This window comes from Onychostruthus taczanowskii, unplaced genomic scaffold (assembly GCF_017590055.1).
Source record: "Onychostruthus taczanowskii isolate IOZ18803 unplaced genomic scaffold, ASM1759005v1 scaffold12, whole genome shotgun sequence".
Taxonomy (NCBI): Eukaryota; Metazoa; Chordata; class Aves; order Passeriformes; family Passeridae; genus Onychostruthus; species Onychostruthus taczanowskii.
In genome coordinates this window covers 14,837,097-14,859,702 of record NW_024498351.1, presented here as the reverse complement: position 1 = coordinate 14,859,702, position 22,606 = coordinate 14,837,097, and the positions used below count along the sequence as shown (strand labels likewise).

The 22,606-nt window shown below is 37.4% G+C and overlaps 1 protein-coding gene across 1 annotated transcript in view; it reads right to left on the bottom strand.

The window, feature by feature from the left end:
• The window catches only part of TENM3 (teneurin transmembrane protein 3), a 235,797-nt gene that overhangs the window by 131,914 nt on the left and 81,277 nt on the right, over positions 1-22,606 (bottom strand). The window contains exon 3 of the mRNA XM_041395708.1: positions 2,192-2,429. Within this exon, the coding sequence (XP_041251642.1) occupies positions 2,192-2,429 (238 nt within the window). The remainder of the gene's footprint in view (positions 1-2,191; positions 2,430-22,606) is intronic.

The following is a 22,606-nucleotide window of genomic DNA, read 5'->3' as shown; positions in this document are numbered from 1 at the left end:
CTGCAGGAAACCTACAGGAAATATTCTTCTACTGTCTTGGGTTTTTTGCTAATGTAGATTTTACTGAGCCCAAATAGAGGGAAGACAATTTCTGCCTCTGTTTGGTAATCTCATTGTCATTTAAAGACAGCATCAAAGATTAAAGCATTCACGTAATTCAATTCATTCAAGTTACAGTTTTAGGTCCTCATAAACATTTAAGCAAAAAGTCTTTTTATATTTTAAAAACATGTGAATTGGAGTTTCTGTTGGACATCATTGATCTGTAACCTCACAGTTCATCTTTTTAGCCAGTAACAGCAATGTTTCACGCAAATCCATTAGTTCTTGTTGATAGTACTTTGCACAGAGCCAAACTGCCATATATCCTATTAAAAACACAAGTGAATCCAATATTATGGAATATATATCTTTTGAAATCACTTTCACTACTACTGCAGAGCAATAGGGACTAAAACCTCCCCCAAGCTTTGCAAATACATCCCTCTCTCCTACATGCACATACACAGAACCAGCCAATTCACTGCCCAGCTATACATGACAGCAAACTGTATGTCATTTTTATGCCACCCATTATCACTATGAGCCTACAGAGCTAGAAAGACAGTTGTGTATATAGGCTGACATTCACATTCCCTACCTCTAAATGGCTGTCATCTAAGCCAAATAATAAAAAAAAAAAAAGAGAGAAGAAAAAGAAGCCCCAACAATAAGCATAAACCAAAATATTGCCAAAGAGGGAATAAACTTTTTTTAGTCCAAGAAAAGGGTGAAGGAAGAGACCTATCACAAAGTTGTTAATATAGTTGATACTGAGTCTGAAAAATCACACTCAGTAGGGAACCTTAACCAGAAGGGGAAAAAATCAATGACAAGTAAGATGGGTTCTACACTTCCAGAGTTCCAACTAAACAAGACTATTAGAAAAAACACAGCAATAGGGCTCTGTCAATTTTCACATTAAAGTTGTACATTTTATCTCATTCACAAGTGTTCAAAACTTGCACTCGAAATACCCTTAGGTTTATATCAGAAATATTTAAAAGATAAAAAGACTTTACTCTGAAAAAAATGCTTAAGGTTGGAAGTGGCATTCTAATTCAAGTAATCCTACACCTTTATAAAGACAATAAAAACATACATGGCAATAGAAGCAAATATCAAAGACCTTATCCACCAACTTAAGATTAACTACTACCAAGAAAACATCAAACATGTTTTTCCCCACTACAAACTTATTTGTTCTAAAAGAAAATTCTTTCTTAAAGTACTAAACTGGTTGAATGTGATGATGAAATCTCTTCAGTGGAACGCTGTTCCACAGTGCTTATGTCTCAAACAGCACAGGAGAGTCCAAGAAAACTAAGAGAATCTTAAGGTCATGTATGTTTTAAATTGGTCAAAATAATCTTTACTTTGCTATAAAACATAATTTAAAGGGATTCAAAGAATAAACTGAAGGGATTTCATAAACACTTTCAAGAACTACTGTCAACTTCAATACAGTAATAAACGCTCAGTTTAATAACTAAATTGGAATATTATGGCTTTCCTTAATAAAAAATTAGTGCTGATTGAGTGTTACATGAGTGCTAATTAATCACTGTAGGTAAATTCAGCTCTGTGCCAGTAAGTCCTATCAATTTTTTAATAGATTATTCTGCGTCTAAAAAAGCTAGTGTCACTCTTCATATTAACTGCTTCTTTCCTAGAGGCAGTTATCAACGACAAATTTATCATTACAGTGGAACTGAGTTCTTTTGTCTCACCAAATCCCAGCACCTTTAAAAACACCTAGCTTCACATAAGTATTTCTTTAAAGGTACCAAGTACAAGAGTTAAAACCTATTACAGAATGTTATTTGACATTTGATCTGCATGACAGTACATATTTGACACATTTCTGGCAAGCAAGGCAAGAAATTTCTTCAAACAGGCAAAAGTCATAGGTTATGAACAGGAAGGAAAATGCTTGTCTGGAAAAATTAATATACTCTAATTACTCTGGAATAGGACTGTAAGAGAGAAGAGTGCCATTGAGGATTTTAGAGAGAGGACATACTTTTCAGGACTGAAAACTTTCCAGTTCTGCTTGCTGAATGAGGGGAAGTATTAGCTGTGGGTCAACTTTCATTAAGTTAAATGTTCTCTTTAGCATTGGCACAGTCTGTAGTAGTATCTAAGTAATTACCTGCTTTCCAGAGGTGCATTACTGCCAAGCACCCAGCTGTCCTGCAGCTGGACTGACTCAGGTGTGGTTTGCAGCTCGGCGGGCAAAGCAGCCGGCGGGGCCGGACTCTGATTCCTCCTATTTGTCAGTGAGTTTCTGTTAAGTGAGGTGATGGATGGGTGATGCTGTGCTGAATGTTGCTTGTGAGAAGGTGGCAAAGGCTGCAGGGTCGACTGGCCTTGGTTATTTGGAGGTTGTTCTAAGAAGAAAAAAAATTAAAGTTCGTTATACATCTTGGCATTTGCTACGATCAAAGCAGAATGAGAAATTCAATATAATCCTAACACCTAATATATTTGCATATTATTCTATTAGCAGACATTCAGTGACATTCTGTAAGAGCAAGTTTACCCTTGATACACCAAGTTCTAATTAATACACAACAGATGGTAAAATTGCTTTTGGTTTTAATTTGTTTCAGTTTTTTTTTTTTTAATCTGGTTTTATTAACACCTACAGAAAATAGCATCTGACAGATCCCCTAATGCGCCTTTAGACTTCAGCTTTTTTTAACAAACCAACCCTGAAATTAAATGGGTAATTTCAGTAGAACACAAAGGTTTTCAAAATGCATATAATCCCTATAATTATTTAATGGAGTTTTTAAGCTTTATTTAACTGCAATAAATTATTACAAGCTAGTTGCTAAACAGCAGTAGACTACTCTAGTTTAGTGCATTTCAAATAAGGCAGATCTGCACTATGATCTGCTAATAGATGCTAAGTATTCTTTAGCAGAAGGTCACTCTGTGAAGCAGATGTTGCTTCATGGATATTTAACAGACTGATTCACATCTGATTACAACGTCAGAAGACTCATATACTTAATGACCGTCACATCCATTAGAACGCACGCAGAACGGATTTTCCAATTTCACACCATGCAATATAAATACAGCTTGGAGGAAGTCACAGGTGATAAGAGAGTCAGGCCATTGAAACAAAAGGAAATATTTTCTGACTTAACCAAAGCACACAACACCCATAAAGCTTAAACTCAAAATCTCAAAACAGCAAAACCTGCAATCAAATACCTCCATCAATATTAGGTTTTAGCAATCTGTTCCATAAAATCACTGGTAAATAAGTCATAAATATAACACAAATATTTTACAACACAATGCACACAAAACTAGAGAAACCTTGACACTTAATTTACCACAACTTAGCAATGACTGATGACACCTAAACATGTAACACTTAACAATTATGTAATTAAAATTGCAATCTATTTCTTACACTAATGTAGCAGAACATACTTCATAATATAAATGCAAGAGTTAAGCAGAGCAGAATATACAGGACATGCACTTTTCTCACAGTGCAAAAGCTTTCAAGTAGTTTTTTAATTACTTGTTTGATTTCCATAAGCAATTCCCTTTTGGAACTGGTTATAATTGCAAATTATTACAAACTCAATAATAAAACTCTGGTACAGAGAACACAGGAAAAGTATTTCTGTTGAAACAGGTGTTTCCAATAACTTACAGGTGACTGCTACAAAATTAACTTAACTGTGAGCAATTTCCAAGGTTGTGATCACAAGAAAACATGAAAATGTTAAGAAATAAACAGAAAAAACAAGTCTTTGGAATAATTTCCTTTCTGATAATCACATTCTTCTTTCCAGTGATTTTGTGTGGTCAACATGACTTCTGTTGCAAACAACAGCAATTCTCAATCTCTCATTAAAAGAATAACAGCATTTGTACTGCTAGTGAGATTTTCAACACCAAATCCCTGATGTATTAACGCAAAATTCCAATCCAGGTAGGATACAATTGATAAGCTTTATCTTCACCAACACTGACACAAAGGCTGTCACTGCATGTGATTACAATCACTGTCAAGGGCTTTAAGTCACATTTCAACAAGCCAACTAAAGAAAGTTAACAGACCAACCCCTAGAGCAAAGAATTTTCCCCATATCTACTTAAAATTTTATCTGATTTAGATAACAAGCTATTTACCAGCTGGTGCAAAATTAACTGTGGTCTTACATTTTGTAATACATAGGTGCATGTGTATATAAAAAAATTATATATGTGCACGTGTCTGTGTAAGTATTTACACACATTATACGCAAATATATACATATAAATTATTAATTAAGATTTAATTAGTAAAATTACAGAAAAATGGCAGGTGGAACAAACTAATTCATGTTAATTTATTTTGGATAGATAAATTAAAATTGTTCTTAGGATCAGACTTTTCTTTTTTTATTCCCCTTTTTGACTCTACTACCAGCCTAGCCATTTTGGACAGTTTTGCCATGATCAGTGCAAAACGCTCTTCCACTGCAGTTCCTACCAGCTGAAATGTTATTCTGACATCCCTCTTGTTCATTAATTTCTCTTCTCATTTACAGTCTCTGCTGAAAATCAATCTTTCAGTCTATCATTTTTAGTACTAAAGGTCTTGCAGAATTCTCTGCTAAAGACAAAGCAGAGGATTGATCATCGTTGTTCTCTTGCACAAAGGAGGGTGTGAGCACCAGGCTCGTCTCAGGTAGATGTCACACACTTTACCCTGTGAGGAAGATAGCGAAGGTTCTGTAGAGGGAATTTATATACTCCACAAATAAATGCCCAGATTTAATAATTTCTCTGAAAATACGGTGGAAGAATGAAATTGGATTACTCAGACCATAGGCCAGCTACACAGGCCACTATTTGGGATTTAGATTATTTCCCTATAAATTTACTGCGAACCAAAAGGCCCTTCTACTATATAACATACAAACATTATTGACACTGAAGATACAGGGGAACATATAAAAGAAATTAAGAGAGGCTAGAAGGGAGCTATAAGGCCATCCAAGTGCGATTTCGCAAAGATCACCTGTCTTCCAATCCCATTTTCTCGCTCCACAGAATGTTGACAAGTGACATTTTCTTGTGTCTGAGGGTGGCTTCATTTGGCAGAGAATCTACAGCTTCCCCAAAATCAAAAATTCCTGAAAAGTCTGGAATGATTTATTTCTTTTCTAATTGTGCAAAAGCTACAGGCAGAGTTGCATTTAACAAGGTTAGATTTTCCATAAATCAACAGAGCTAAAATCTATACTCCTCTAAACTTACTCAGTCCTACACTGTCATTCTGAATGAGAGATCACTGAGGACTGCTTTTTGGATCTTTTCTCCAACCTGCCAGATTTCCCCAATACACAGTTCTTCTGATTGCTGCACAATTTCTAACAAAACCCTAATGTTGCACCACTGATTTGTGAGGAAGAGAGAATCACCACAATGCTCACGTTTTGAATGCCATAAGCTGGAGCCAAATTTCCTTTTTTACTGTTTTCAGGACTTAAGATTTAAAGAACAGCTTTCAGTATTCCTGAGGCTTTCAGACAAATCTATTGGTCTTATGGAGTAAGAACCTCTCAACATCCCTGTGACACTGAAAATATTCTCACTGCACATGCAGGGAAACTGAGGCATGTATGTTAAGTGATTCACACTGCTCTCCTGAAAAATCAGCATTACTGCCAGAATAGTTTCAGTTTTCTTGCTTTTCCTACTTAAGAAGTTTATAAGAACAGTGGGATGACACAATATGTACTTCATAAACACTGCAGCACTGGACACAACTCCCTGTAACAACAGCCCTCCATGTGCCACAATATCGAGTGTCAGGACCCTGTAACTCCTCTTTCCTCCCTATCAACCACTGGAGTCCTAGAGGGAAATACATCTTCCCTTGCTTATTGAAAAGACAGCAGCCCTGGGATGTGGCCAGCTCCCTCACAACAAACCACTTATTAGAAGAAAAAAGCATTCAAATCTGATAAAGTACAATTGGGTTGAAATGCTTAAAAACTACTCCACAGAGCTACAGTTGCTTTGCTTTAAATTGGATTTTAAAAGCTATCTTAATTGATTTAATCTAAATGGGAATGTTTAATTTACACTAAAATTAAGCAGTAGGTACAGGTAGGCTTAGGTCTAAAGATGTAAAGTTTTAATTATAATGTTCCTTTTTGGTTTAAACCTTAATGACTGTAGAGCAATCCTGTACATCTTAAAGAGAAGATTTCTGCAGCAAGAAGCAAACGTATACTGGCCCTGCAACCAGTCTGTCAAAGTTCTTCAGGTGCAACAAACAAACTCCACACTTTTAAGGTATTTGTTGAGTAAGTCAACATCCGATAATTATGTATGTGAACATATGCACAGAACTCGGAAAAGCCACAAGAAATTCGGTAGAAAGCTGTCTTACTACAGTTACATGGTTTTTTCAAAACATATTTAAATTGTTATTTACCCTAGGGAAGCACAGTGAAGCAAAGCAGCCATTTCAATTGCAGAGGTAAATTATATGTAGTTCTGTAGCCTTTCACAAAACCTTTTAGTCTTTTATTTCTCAAAAAGTAATCTACATTTAATTATTTTTATCATTTAATAGTTATAGAATTTGAACAGCATAGGAAGGAGAGACATTTATGATACCTACAGCCATATGAGGGAAAGGAGCTCATTCAGAGGCAGAAAAGCAGACCGAGCATCTATGAAAAAAAGTAATTTGTTTGATATTTTGTGTCTTTCTAAAACAGATAGGTCATTGAGACCTGTCAGTTAGCTAGTCATCGAAGAAAAAGAGAGGTGATTTCCATTTCATAAAGATTAGACTTTTAAACAGCGTATAACTAATGTGAACTTAGAGTTCCCATGACAAACACAAAAGCAAAGTCTTCCATTATGATATAAACATTTCAAAGGTGAACAAAATGTTATTCAATACGAAAGTCTTAACTCCTTCTGGTCAGGCTGCTCCTTTTCTATTCTCTCTTTAGAAAAGTCTCTGCCATGGTAAAGGAAATAACACAAACTAGATTTAAGAATCTGAAGTAGACTGGATGTTTTAGAAAACACATGAAATGTTTAGAAAACTCTAAAAAAATACAGCCTTTTATTTGCAGGTCACTGGTCCTTGGTCTGCTAGCCCTTGATTGCTAGCAGTAAAAAGTAATTTCTATAAGACCTGGCTTGATTTCCTCAATAAAACCCTTCAATGGACTTTAAATTTTACCTAATTGACATACGGTCATATCTCCAAAAATACTGTAAGCAGTAGTGGGATTTACCTCCGAAGTCCCTGCAAATTGAAAAGAGTGGGTATTATGGCTTAATTATTCCTAGAGCTCCCAAAGGAGCACTTTTTAAAGTTCCTGCTTATGGAGGGGTAAGACAGGCTACCTGCACCACTACAGCCACAGCTTCAGGGATCCTAAGGGCAAGTAAAACCAACCACTCCAAAAGTCTCTGGTCTGGGAGCACCATCCATGAGAAACTACATTTAATTAATGAAAACATAAAGAAGGTTATGTGTTCAGAAAAAAACCTGAGTATTTGAGTGTCCATTTGTAATTAGGCAGATCTGTCTTTTGAATGAACCACTGCTTTAGTTCAGTTTTTCCTGCCAGGGTGTGTGAGGCTCAAAGCTTCATTTCTGATCATTTACTACAAGCTATAGGGGTCATTTAAAACAAGTTGCTGTATGTGCTTATTTTGTGGTTAATCCCAAGTACTTGCTTAGTCTTATTCACATCCAAATTTGCTATGCTCTGCCAAATGCTTTAAGGATCCAAGCCACACACTCAACCCAGGGACTGTGGTGACAGACTGCCTGCCATCAGAGGAGAGCCCGTTCACTCTGATTTCTTGTCAGCTTGACCATCCTTTTCTGCTTGGTTTGTACCTAAAGGATGTAGAGATGGAAACAGAATTAACCCACAGCCACTGCTGTTGACTTCCTCTGTGCTCCTGCGCTAGATACATGGTGACAAGCATAAGGAGAAGTGACAAGGACACTTTGATCTAGATATGCACCTTGTGTGTGTGTGTATACTATTATAATATAAAAGGGGCAAAAGTCAAACAAGTAGCTTGATCAAAGCGGGCCAGTGCTTGTCTCCTCATCAGTACAATGCCTGTAGGGTCAGAAAACCTGTCAAGCTATCTGGGACTGAGAAACTACCAATGAATTTAATGCAGGATAAGCACTGAAAGATTGCATTGCCTTGCTTGTGATTCTAAGTTTGGGAGAAATAATAAAGAAAACCTTAATTTTGTCATTTTCCTTTACATTGCAACATTATCTTACTTTTTAAAGAGAAATAAAGGCTTCTGTCCTGAAAGGGAAGAAAGACTTATTTGACTGTGGAGAAACTCAAAATGACCCCATGGTTTTCATGTGCTGCCTAAGACCAGAAGACGAGTGGAGAGAAGTACCTGGAGCTCCCTGGAGGGCAGCAGGAGTCCCTAACATGCAACATTGGTGTTTAAAACACAAAGTACACGTTGATAATTTCCCACACGCTATAAGGATACATTTCTTTACCAGATAAATATACACAGAAGACAAAGAAACTAGTCATGTAAAATAACTGCAAGTTTTAGGAACTGAAGAAAAAATACTTTTACTCATGTCCTTCAGCAGTGTTATCTACAGCAGTGTTATACTTCCAGTTAAAGGCACACTTGTAACTTTGTCTTTCTATTTCACATCCACTGAGCATATTTTCCCCTCAACATCTTCATACTGATAATACCTGTGCATTCTCAGCTGCTTTATAATTCAGGTCTCCCTAATGTTTTATAACCTTGCTGCAGAAACAGAAAACGCCAGTTACTAATCTATTCCCAAAAACTTTGTAAAGAATATTAACTGAGCTTCAAACTTACTTGAAAGGCACATTTTTTTGACCCTGGTATTTTTAGAATAAACAAGCTGAAAAGCTGTACCCTATACAATATGTGACCCTATGAAGATAGATAACATAACTTTCTATTTTATGACATTTACTTTGAAAATCTGATTAAGATAGATGTCTCCAGTTTGTTATTCTTCAATGTCATGTTGTCATAGTTCCCATCAGCAAGATGCTTTAAAGCCTTTCGATTAATATTGTATGCCAGAACTGAAATTACATCCTTTGTCGTTTAGTTCTTAATGGTGCAAGTGATATCTATCAAGTAGTGTTTTATGAAGCATGTGTGATTTTTATTACAGGCTGTTTTCACAAATCTTCTTCAGGTCTCATAAAGACTGTTCATGGTTCACAACAAATATGCCTTGCATTTAAAATCATGCCAATTCTTGATGGAAAATAAACCTTGGATTTTTCAGCAGGCTTTTTCAACAGAACAAAACTCTTACTTAATTTAAATCTGTATATAATAACCTTAATTCGCAAAGCAAAAATACTGCTCTAAGACCCTCCACTTTGCATGAGAATTCTAGAGTAAAAAAAATCTCTGAACAACAGAAAATGTAACAATGCTTTAGTTTCATAAGTAATGGGTTATGTTTGCCAAATCTTCTAAATGCCCTGAAATAAATTTAAAATAAAGATGGCACACAGGTAGAACAGAAGATGCAACATTCCCCTGCAATCCAAGTACACATATTTGTAAAACAAGATGCATATGGTCAAATTTCTTCAATTTATTGAAAACTAGATAGTTAGGGGCAACTGAGCAGGAATCTTAAGGCTGGCTATTTTTGGTCAACTTGCCATTTAAGCAAAAATCTGCAAAGTCAATAAAACTTAGGCCTTAGATAACACATGAGCAAAACCTATTTTTCTAGTGTTTTTGTCCAAAGACTTTCTCTTGATACCCAACAGAGTAAGGCAAATACACTGCAGGAACAAATCCTGCTCATTGAGAAGAAAGTGGGCATTTCTTCCACAGGTGGTGGTGAAAGGAAAAGTCACAGGATTTACTTCTGAAAGGTTTATTTAGTGTTGTTTCCACTCTCTGTTGTTCACTGTGGGAATGGAACCAGCTCACTTTTAAAGCATTTTTTTCCATTAGCTGGAATCGATTCTCAAAGCATTCCAACATAAACACCTCCAGCATGCAACCACTCCATTAACCCCTTCAATACATATGGAACACACAGTCAATATTATAGCAGGCAAAATCTGTTTAACTCCCATAAAGAGATAATGTCTCCTTATCTAGTACCTATATAAGGGCCCAACCAATAAAAGGTAGATACAAAAGCAAGCGGGGTGAAAGAGCTCAGATTTGGAGAACAAATACCACCTGGATCAAGGAAAACCACTGATGTTGTTTCCATGTGTAAGGCAGACATTTACTACAACAAAGTAAACTGCACTTTGCCAGTTTTCAACTGAACTGTGGAAGCTTAATCACCTTATGAAAGCTGAACCTGAGATATATATTTCAGCTTCAGTGAAAAAGCACTAGTGAAACTAGTTCAGGAAACAATCTTCCTAATAGTGGCCTCTTTATCCCCAGAGGGATTTAAGAAGAAAGATGAAAAAAGAAAAAAATACAGAAACACAGCTAAAGTAAATTGAAATTTAACCTGCTGGGGTAACATACTTAGGATTTTGCTTTACAAGAAAATGAAATAAAACAGAGCATATAAAACCAGGATGGCAGCTATGCACACAGGATGAATGAGAAGTAATAGAGTACTTCCAATCCCGCTGTTGTACTACACAAATGCCATCTCCTTCCACCCCAGCCTAACCCACACAAGTAGTTAGCAGGGATACTAATAGACATTTTTAGGACCCGAGGTCTGTAAAACCAAACAAAATCCTCCACTGGTAAAATGTCATTGACTCATTTCCAACAATTTACCTGGATATCAAACTGGGAAAAGTTGGTATCACACTGTGAGAAATGAGAAAAGCTTGCTCACTTGAGACACAAAAATGATACTCAGCTTATATTATCCAGAGATTTAAAATATAATAATGCAGCCTTCAGTGGTGTGCTCCTGGCCTGGCTACTCCATAGCGGGGTTCAGATGTTTTGCATGACTGTGGGCTTGGGTTTTTTTCCCCTCACTGGGGTACAGCAGTCTCCTAGACAAATAGTCTGTGACGAAGGGGATCACCAAGACCACAGGCTTCACTTAGTCATGGCTTTTTCTAATCAGAGCAGATCTATCTTCATAAATTAAATCATCTTTCATTCTTACTTAGAATCTGAAGTGAGAAAGCAATTATTGTTAGCTTCATACAATCATCTTTGCTGCTAACTCATGGAAATCAGTAAAGAAACGTTTTCAGTTAACAAATTGAAGGTTAACTCGTTAATCAGAGAATTGAGGTTTCCATCGGAAGAAAACAAAACATGAGACAAAAATGGAGAAGTCCAGCTGAAAGACTTTGTACAGAGAGAAAAATTCAGCTTTCCAAAATGGTGACAGGGGACTGGAATGAATGTGAAAAACCTTGAAGCACATAGCCAAAACCTGCCTGTAAAACACCGGTGAAATGATTCAGAGTATGGCATTTCCCACTTTGCTCACCCTGCACCTTATGCTTATACCAAATACAGACAGATACTTAATTTTGACTGCAAAAATTGTCATTTATAAATAAATGTCAAAAAGTAGAACCATGTTTCAGCTGTAAGCGGGTAAGTTCTACAATGATTCAGTCACAGCACGTTAAGTACATATATGTACTCATCTCATACTGCATGATGAGCTAGAGTTAAACCCAGTTCCCATTGCAAAGTCTGATGTATGGCTTCTTAAGAGATTTCTTAGCATTTTCAAGTGTTAGATAATTTTGGTTCCTATCCAAAATCATTAATCCACAGTGAGCTATGTGTATGTTTTCCTTTGTCTTCTGATTTTATTTCTTATCACTTCCAAGAAAAACAATTTGCCAAAGCTATTTATTTTAGAAGCATAGTTACTACCGTACAGGTTAAGAAAACCTAAACTCTTAAAACTTTTAACCTGAAAAAATACACTCACAAGTCCTGATTATGTAATGCTTACAGCTGACACAACCAGTGCTGCAAAAGCCTGCCTTTCTGCCCAATAAATAAAATAGCAGCTAAAGCTTCACTACTAAACCTGACTTATACTGACAAATGGCTGACATTCATGAAGAAGAAGCAAACTCCTAGTGTTCCTCAAATTCAAGTGCCAGAGGAAAAATTCTGCATTAAATAGGTCAACTGAAGTTTTTGTCATGGACTCGCAATAGTTAATGCCATGCCTTGAACATTTTGCAGATTTATAAATCCAAAAGCAGCTTGACAGGCTGCTAAAATTAGTTCATTATAAGCAATTAAATTCTTTACCAATTTCTGCATGCTCAACCCTTGCCCATACACACAAGGCCACACTAATAAAATCTGTGAAAGATAAGCCAGGAATGGGAACACACAAAACTTCTAAGCAAAAACAGGTGAGATTGTTTAATCAGATTTGAAAGAACTCAGATAAGAGGGATTCATGTTTTGCTTTGGAGGAAATGAAAACAGAACAGGGGCAGTGACATGAAAAGAAATCCACGGGGGGAATGTGGTAGAATTGCACAGAAAAGGGGTTGAATGAATAATACACAGAGGAGACCTCACAAAAGTGAAGAGATGAGAGAAAAGTTCTGAGAAAAATGAGAAAGTATATACACTTTCATTAGAAAAATCATAATAATCAAAATTTTATGGAAAACACAGAAGTGAGATTCTTACTCTGGCTTGACTTTAGAAAAGGAATTTAATCCTGGCCTCTAGAGTCAAAGCAAAAATTCTTACAGACTGTGGCTTGGGCCTTAGAGCAAGAGGGAAGTAAAGCAGTACATCACCAGATGAATCCTTGTCTCCAAATCAATTAATTGATTGGTTATCAAGTATAAGAAATATGCAGATTATGAAAGACAGGAAAAGAATAGGGAACCAAGCTTTGAAAATAGCTTTTAAATATTTTTTCTCTTAACTGTGTCAAGGAAGAGAAACGCATAATAGGGGGAGGCCTCCACAAGAGCAAACTAAAGAACTATTGTTCTCTAATGACTTTAAATAAGCTTTTTAGGCTTACATGTGAATTAGAATTTTCCTCTTCCTCCTTATGAAAAAAAAACCCAACAAAACCACTCTTGATTTTAGTAAGTTATTATTCTATTCTAATGACAATCAAACCTAGTTAGGTATCAATCAAAAGAACAAATCCATTGCAAAAGATTTCTTAAAAGGTATTCTGGGTTTCCAGTACAGCTGCTTCCCTTTTCAGTAGCAAGACTGAGTCATTAACCCTCAAATCAAACCCCGACTTTGAATTTCTAAGAGTTGAAACAAAAACTACCTGTCAACCTGACTGCCTCAGTTCATGTAACTTATGAACAAAACTCTCTCCTACCTAGCACAGCATTTTAAGCAAATCTATAAATTGAGAGGTGTAAGTGGACCTGGAGAGTGATTGACATTTCTATATGTTCACTATTTATTTTGCAAGTGCTGTGAATATTATGAACAGTTTAAGAACACTGCATTGTAATTAATGACAAAAAACAATTCTGTTCAATATTAAACAAAAAGTTGGGGGTAAAAGTTCATAATTTTTAAAATAATTTATAAAACAGAAAAATGAGAAAATCAGATTTTTTAAATATACTTAATTTTTAAAAATATACTACTTTCCACAAATGACTGTAAGCTTTGTCTTTCCGGTATGTATGTCCATTATGTCCCAGTTGTGTTGCTGCTACAAAGCTACAAAGTTTCCAGCAGATGACCTTTCACATCAGTTTTCAGCAAAACTTTACAGCTTCTTGCCCAAGCCAAACTCCTTTAAAAAACTCGGCTGATTCATGTCATAGTAAGCTCTTCCTCTTAATAACACTGCTGTAGTTCTCAGACACTGACAGAACCAGTAAAAGGTAGAGAAATCACAGCTCACTACTACCCCCTCTGATTTAAATAGCCAAATAGATAGTATACACAAAAAGATCCCAGAAGAGCGGAGCTGAAGTAATTTTTCTGAAAATAAATTTTTTGAAACAATTGCAAATACACACAAATAAGCACAAAGAATATCACCACCATGGTGCAGTGAAATGTGATAAAATCTCCCATATATATTTAACAAATGCAAGCTGAATTCATTCCATGATGCTCCTGACTTCCAAGTAGCTTCAGCAGCAAAAGAGATGTTGCTGCTTCTTCTGGGCTAAGAAAGGCTAAAAAAAAAGATTAATTACAATTTTATGTTCTTCTGGTAGCATTATACATTCCACATACTGTTTACTTCTTAAAAAAGAGATTTATCTGAAACCTCCTAATAGTAACCTGATTTCTACATATGCAGAATTTGTGTTTCAAATTACTTAATGTAGAGGAAGTGTGTAAACTCCCTTTAAACCTAACAGCTGTCATTTCACCCGTAACAAATTTGGCAAAAGCATTTCTAGGTATGCTGGGAGAGCACTTGTGAAGACAGCTTGCTCACCATGTAACACTGCTGATTTATGAAGCAAGCTATGCCCCAGTCAAGTGGGACAAGATTTTACACAGGCACAGAGCCAGCAGAGATCTGAATGACTGGACTCCCTGAAAGCCTGCTGCCTTTCACTCGTGGGGAAAAACCCCTCTATTTCTAGCATAATCACACCCTCTCCGCCTAAACATGTTTCCCAGGTCCATTTTCTGCCTAAACTATCATATAGGAAAATACCTTTCTTTTTGTCTTCTGCTGAAACTGCAACACTGGTGACAAGGAACCCGTGTGTGGGGGTGGTACATGATTGCAAGGGAAACAGATGGTCTCAAGCTGAGAAGTCTGGTATTTAACATGCTTTTATAACTACCACCGGGGGCTAAAACCAAACATTTCAGGAGGAAGAATTGTTTCATGGTAAGATCGCAGCAGAGCATGTCAGGAAATCTCTTTTTTTACTCCTGGCACAGCCAGTGGTATGATCACAAGCAAGTGAGAGCCTCTACGTCCAGTGGTCTTGCTGCTGAAATCAATTATGTACCCAACTGCTCTTTGCCGCTCCTGAAATGGTAGATGTTCTATGTGTGAATGTCCTCTGCTCTCAGAACAAATTTACAAGGAGAAGTGCACAAACAAATGTGTTTGCAGAGAGGTGGAGGAAGGGTAGGCTTTGTGTTCTGCTCAGCGATGACTCCACACTGCTGCCAGATCGGGGAATGGGAGGGGATACTCAGAACACTAGATTTTTTTTCTGATATAGGTCAAGTTTCCACCACCTGTGGGTAGGGAAGCACATGTAACCCATTTCACCTGCTCCCTACAGAATTCCCTGCTGCTCAACTTCCTGGCTCCATGCAGGTATTAGTGCGAAAATTTCATCTGCACATCCTTACCGAAGGTGCAAGGTTTCACAGGTTACATGTGGCACTACAGGAGAATGTCCTGTCTTCCACAAAGATAAACCACCAATCACACAAACAAGGTAACATTTTTTCATGAAGAGCTACTGAGTCACTTTATAATCTCAGGTGAATTGAATCTATTAGAGAGATTCACACTTTGGAAATACAGCTCTAAAGAAAATAAATACAAACAGGAAGACTTGGAGGTACATTAGCTGCAAAAATTATCTCACAACCAAATGCTTTTAAGAAGCTGCAAACATGTACAATTAGAAGTGTTTTTGAAAGCTGAAAGCCTAAATAGCTGTCAGCAACTTCACCAACAAGTGTAAGTTATTTACAACAGCAAGCAGACAGATTATCAAGACAACAGAAGCACTGATTAATTGTGTAGCCTAAACTGGCAATGAAACAGAGTAGAGCCCTGTATGTGTGAATATTTATTTTTAAATAGGTATGTTTCAGTTCCAAGATTTCCTCTTTTAGTTGATATCATTTAATAATAATCATTGAATCAAATTGCTCTTTTAAAATTTTTTTCAAATATTTAGGAGTAAAAACCTGACTTTGTAGCTAGCATCCTCAAGACTTTTCAAATCTCTGAGTACCACTGAAATACTGAACCAAAACTAAGAGCTATTTTGAGTTGCTAGAACAGTTACAAAATAAGATGCTTGCATGGCAATATTCTTCCATAACATCACAAACTTCAAGTATGGATTTCAAAATATTTTATAATGCTGAGTAAAATTTGGGTGAAGATCTATAGAATTTTGCTAAGTATAGACTTCTTCATGGCACACTACATGTATTATACGCTCTTCTTTAGAGACAAATGGAAAATCTCAAGAGTTTTCATGTTGTGTTTTATATTCAGAACCTTTACTAGCTGTACAGAACTTCTGAAAAAGACAAAGAATTTATCTTCAAAATCCCTACTGTATACTGGTTTTGACTGTGGAGTCCTACAAGACAAGGTGAATCAAGTCAGTTTGCAGAAGTGACTTAAAGTGGAGTTGGCTTTAGATATTGCTGAACAAGAAAAGTGGCCAGTCCTCTATCCCTGTACTGACTCACGGATGATGGCAAGCTCTCTGTTGCAGTGGCTACAATAATGGAAGCAGGCCAACCGACAGTAGTGTGATACACCCCTCTGGGCTGCTGAATTATGGCAAGATGTTGTTGTGCAGGTAGAGAGTGTGATTGTAAAAGTACCTCACAAGATGCTCAAGTACCCCAGAGTTGGGGCACTGAAGAACACTGAAAGAGTGAACAGGTGACCAAGCTGCTAGAATTGAAGTGGCTCAGATGGAGCTGGACTGGGAACGTAAGGGTGGGCTATTTTTATAGCTTGATGGGCTAATGACAGACACATCAGGATATTTAGGAAGGCAAGCAACAGAAAATGGGCTTGTGGCCAAGGGGAATTGATGCCATTGCACAGGTTATCCAAGAATGTCAAATATGCCCCATAACCCCATAATCAAACCAGTAAAGCAGCTAAAGCCTTTTTGATATAGAGGGTGAAGGCTGAAATAATATGGGAATGCCTGGCTGATTATATCACACTACCATGAATCTTTTTAACCATGTGCCTACAATGGTAGAAGCAACACTGGATGGTTGAAAACATGCTGTGTGACCCATGCAACTGGTTGGAATACTATCCTGGGCTCTGAAAAGCAGGTTTTATGGTCACACACAGCACCCTGGAAGAACTGAATCAGAAAACAGGACTCATTTCCAAAACAATCTCATAGACACATGGCATTGTGGGAGAATATCACATCCCCTATCATGCACCAGACTCTGGGAAAACTGAGTGAGGATTTATTTGGCACGCTATGGGAATTGCTGTATCTGGAATCTGTTGTTGCTAGCCAAGCTAGGAGCAAGGGGGGAGTTCACTGCCATGTTAAACACTATAAACTGGCCCAAAAGGCTCAGGGGTAAAGAGTAAAATGCATATACCTTTAAACATGATCTGAGTTGCATTTTATAGCAATTACAATAGTATTAGCTAATTAAACCAATGAAGGAGAAGCCTTAAAAGAAGCACTTGCAATGCAACAGTGATCAGACCTGAGTTGCCTTTGGTGCCCAATACCTCCATGCAGCACATCCCCTCTCCTGAGTGACCACTAGAACTTTAGTCCATGACGCCAAGTCATGGACTAAAGGAACTCAGTGGACATTTGTGGACTTTTTACAGACACTTCACAGGGGTGGATCCATGGACCAAAGCAATGGTATCTCCATATTGTATCAAAGCTCCTACATCTGGGCTGTCTGAGGCACACCTACAGGCTGGGTAGAGAGAAGCCCTGTTGAGAAAGACTTGCGGGTGATACTTGAAAAACTCAACAAGACCTGGAAATGTGTGCTTGCAGTCCAGAGAGCCAAGGAAACCCTGGGCTGCATCAAAAGTAGTGTGGCCAGCAGGTCAAAGGAGGAGATTCTTTCCCTCTGCTCTGTTCTGTGAGATCCCACTTGAAGTGCTGTGTACAGTTATGGTTTCCCCAACATAAGAAGGATGTACAACTATTGGAGCAAGTCCAGAGGAGGACCATGAGGTTGTAAGAGGACTGGAGCACTGAAGGCAGGATGAGAAAGCCGGGGCAGTTCAGCCTGGAGAAGAGAAGGTTGTGTGGAGACCTCATAGCAGCCTTCCAGTATCTGAAGGAGGCCTAAAGGGAAGCCAGAGAAGGCCTCTTCATCACGAACTGTAGTGGCAGGACTAGGAGTAATGGGTACAAATAAAAAGAGGAGAAATTTAGGTTAGATAATAATAAGAATTTTTTTATTTATTTTGAGGGTGAGACACCAAAACAGGTTGCTGTGGGAGGCTGTGGATGCCCCAACCCTGGCAGGGCCTGATGCCAATTTGGATAAGGCCTTGAGCAACCTGGTCTAGTGAGAGGTGTCCCTGCCCAAGGCAGGGGGAATTGGGACTAGATGATCTTTCAGATCCATTACAACCTCTTAACATGCTATGGTTTTATAATTATATGATGATTAAAGGGGATCATAGTTAATGAGGATGTATTGAATTTCTGAGACCTGAACATGACTTAAATGGAAAAAGAAGCTGCAAGTCTGTTGGTTTTGGCCAGGGTAGAGATAGTTTTCTTCACAGCAGCTGGTATGGGACTATGCTTTGGATTTGTGCTGGAAAGAGCGTTGATAAATCAGCAATACTTTAATTATTACTGAGCAGTGCTTACAGAGGCAAGGCCTTTTCTGCTCCTCTCTAAATCCTACCAGTGAGGAGGCTGGGGGTGCACAAGAATCTGGGAGGAGACACAGCTAGGACAGCTGATCCAAATTGGTCAAAAGGATATTCTATAAAATAGGGTGTCATGCTCAGCATATAAACTATAGGTAAGGTTGGCTGGGAAGCCACTGCTCAGGGACAGGCAGCAGTTGGTCAGCGATGAGCAAAATTCTTTTCATTTGCATCACTTGTCTTTCATGGGCTTTACTTATCTTTATCTTTGTTATTTTCCTTTTTTATTACAATTTAGTTTTTCTTACTATATTTTATGTCAACTATTAAACTTCTTGTCTCAACCCACAAGTCTTCTCCATTTTCCTGTCACAAATTCTCTTTCCCCCATCCTGTTGGATAGTGGAATAAACAAGTGGCTGTGTGATGTTTAGTTGCTGGCTGGGGTTAAACCATGACATGCAGCTACCAGCCAGATCTCAATATGTTGGAAGTCTAGACAGAAGAAACTTACACCCTTATCCCATGAATCACAATGGATATACTTTTTCTAGAACCCAGCTGGCTGAGGTTTCTGCCATGAAAAAAGTCTACCCTTGGCCAGCGGACAATCACATGGACGAACATGCCCTGGTTTTGACTAGCTCTGACAATAACCTGGGGGATGAGTCAGACTAGTAGGAAAGTATATAAAATGAAGGCACTTGCAATGCCCCTGGGCCCATGCCTCATTCAAGCTCAGAGACCTGACATAAATCTTGTTCATTGTTTCCAGTAGGAGCTTTGTAGCTTCTTTAAGTAAATGCCATTTTATTATTATTTATCATGTCTCCAAAGCATTAAATTGCAGAAAAAACTTCACATCTGCCAGAGGCATGACTCTTGCTTTATGACTATTTATATTCAATCCTCACCCAAATGTAGGCCATGGGGGTACTACTGAATCTTTGTCACACTGTGAGAATACAGACGAAAATCATTTGGGCCATCAAAATAAATGACTCATATACTGAAGTGAGAGATTATGCTACCTTTTCTTTAGGAAATCCCAAGAAATAAATTTGATGGCTGATGTGCTGCTGCTCATGCCATGTTGTCTTCTATAACAGTTACATGTACAGCTGATCTCATGTCAGTTTTTATAGTCCCAGCTGGTCAATTCATCAGGTACAACAGGATGTGTGAACTCCTCTGACATGATAAACTCTCCAGATACTCCAAATTGCATTGTACTTGGTACAGCTCTTTGCTGAACATAGGCAAAGATGCCACATTTACTCCCTCTACAGTTAGTGCTCAGTAGTTTGTTTAATGATGGAGATGTTTGCTAATACTAGTATTCTTAAACAGCTTTATAACAGTTTCTTCTTATTGATAAGAACACAGTAATTCTAATTACTGGTCCTTAAGCTGTAAAAGCCGGCACTAGTTGGTTTGTGTGTCTTCCACATCAGCAACAACTTTCACTAAACAGAGATGCACTTTGAGTTTTCCAGTTTGTGCACACAGAGCAAGAGAGAACAGCAGACTAGTTTCTCTGCAGATGAGTTTATCCCCATTTAAAGTATCCTCACTGTCTATCAATTAGGCCATTTCATTAAGGCCTGAGCTTAGCCATATCCACCATTCCTCTACTGCATTTACTTACCTTTTGTTTTGCGGAAATAGGGAAACTCACACATGAGAATCATTACTGAGCAAATAAAAACTTGAAAAGCAAACATCAAGAAAGAACATTCAAGAAAGGTACTTACTAGGTTCAATCTCACTACTACTACTACAGTAATAAGGTCTCTCTTCACTCCCAATTCTTTTTGCATTCACATAGGAATACAGCTCTAGGAAAGACATCTGCTCTTACAGAATGAAGAACAAATCATCTTGTGTTTGATACTTGCAGCACTGTTACAGCTCTTGGAATCCAAATATTTTACACCATACTCTAGGTATTTGTGCATATACATACAAACTTACTGTTAATAAAAATAGAAATACATGTCAGAAATACATTTTATTACTTTACGAATATCTTTTATACTTGCGGTATGTCCCTACTGTTTAGCAGCACACAGGTGAGAAGTTACTGTGTCTGGTGTTGTCTGTGATAATTTACATCTCCCTAGGGGTAAGGGTGCTAAGCTTTCTTCAAACCACTTATTCTTGGCACCAAAACAGAGCAATTACAGCTATGTCTCACACTTTGTCTTTTAAGGATGTGGCATGTTTATTACTTGCAAGAGAAAAATGACTCCTACAATGATGTTTTAAAATCACTGGGTTCAGACTAAACACAAAGTGCTGTCTATAAAAGACAAAGTTAAATTTGTATACAGCTCCTATATCTATGATCACAAAACCTCAGGCAGAAAAGTATTCCTTTCTTGTTCTTGCTCTTAGCAGTGCAGAGGTAACATGGAAATTTCAATTAACAGATGGGAAAAGTTTCCACAAATATTTTGCTTCTGTATTAACAGCTATTGGGTTTTGACCTAGGAATTATTATTAAAAATTCAATTGCTCAATATGGTGCAATGGCAAGTTGCAATCTTCAAAACTACAAGAGGAGCTAATGCAAGTTTGCTTGAGACTTTTAACTTGTAAAATCATTGACTTAGTCCCACATCTAACACGTAAATGCAAAAAACCACAGCAGCTTAGAAAAAGACCTCAAAACAACTACATGCACAAGAGCAATTAAGACACCGGTCTTCAGCTGCAAAAGAAAACATGCAACACTGAATGCATAAAGCTGTCCAGTAAAATATATTCATTGCATCAAATGAAGGATATAATAATTCCAAGTACTTTCCATAAATCTGAAAAGCAATGTAATAGAAAATAAACAGCCAATAAAATATGAACAATTTTGAAAAAATAACTCAAGCTATTAGTTCAGAGATACAAAATTATATTGGTCTCATTAATCAGTTCAAAATGTTGTATTAATGAACAGAAATTACATTCTTGTAAGGTCTTTCCTTTACAAGGTCGTTATTTCTGTAGAGTCAGTGTGTCTGCTTTCTATATACTGACTAAGGAAACTACAAAAGAAAATATCTATAATTAAAAAAAATTAAAGGGCCATACAGATTTGAAGTATTATAGTAATGAGAAAACTACTATTTTTTTTCCCCCACAGTTCTTTATGTGATTCATTGTAAATCTTAATATACCCCAGGTAATTCACATTGTTCTGTTGCACAGAATTTTACTGCACCATACACATGTTGAGAAATATGACAGAGAATTTACTGGACTGATAAACCAATAACATAATCACAAGTAAAATTCTCGTAAGTTTCTAAAATACGACAGGAGATGAAAAAAAATTATAAGTTACTTTCCTTGTGCCTTAAAAAAAGCATTTTAAATATTGCCCTCCTTCCTTTAAAAAAAGAAATAGCCACTATGCAAAGAAATCCCTTAAAAGTGCAAACATCTAAGAAAGGAAAAAAAAGCACAATGGCAAATATGCAGACACAAGCACTTAGACATGCTGAAGATGTTTCTACTAGCATACAAGAGAATAATAAAATACTGAAGAAAGAATGGTGAAAGATGTTTAAAATAAAACTGAGTAAAAAGACTGACAAGGGAAGGACAAAGACACTCGAGAGGAAGCACCTGGAGCAGGTGGGAAGGCAGCACAGGGCCCTCAGACACTGCTGGACAACAAGCTGGGCTGCTGGGAGGTAACTTTTGAATTAATTGCTGGATGAAATGCAACTGACTCTCTCTGAGGACACGCATACCTTCAGGGGTGGAAAACACCCTCTGGTGTGATCTCACTTGTGTGTGAGAGTCACTAAGGCAGTGGTGTGTGTCCAGACAGGTTATGTTTTTGTGTAAAAACTTCTATACTGTAGGTAAAATGCTGTGTGTTTTTTCCAGCACTTTTAAACTCTTTTATCCTTTGTCCAACAGTTAATCACTCATCTGACATGCAGACACAACTGTGTCACTGTCACTGCAATCATATCCTGATGCCACTCTAATATTATGTCCTTCCACTTGTGCAAAAAGCAT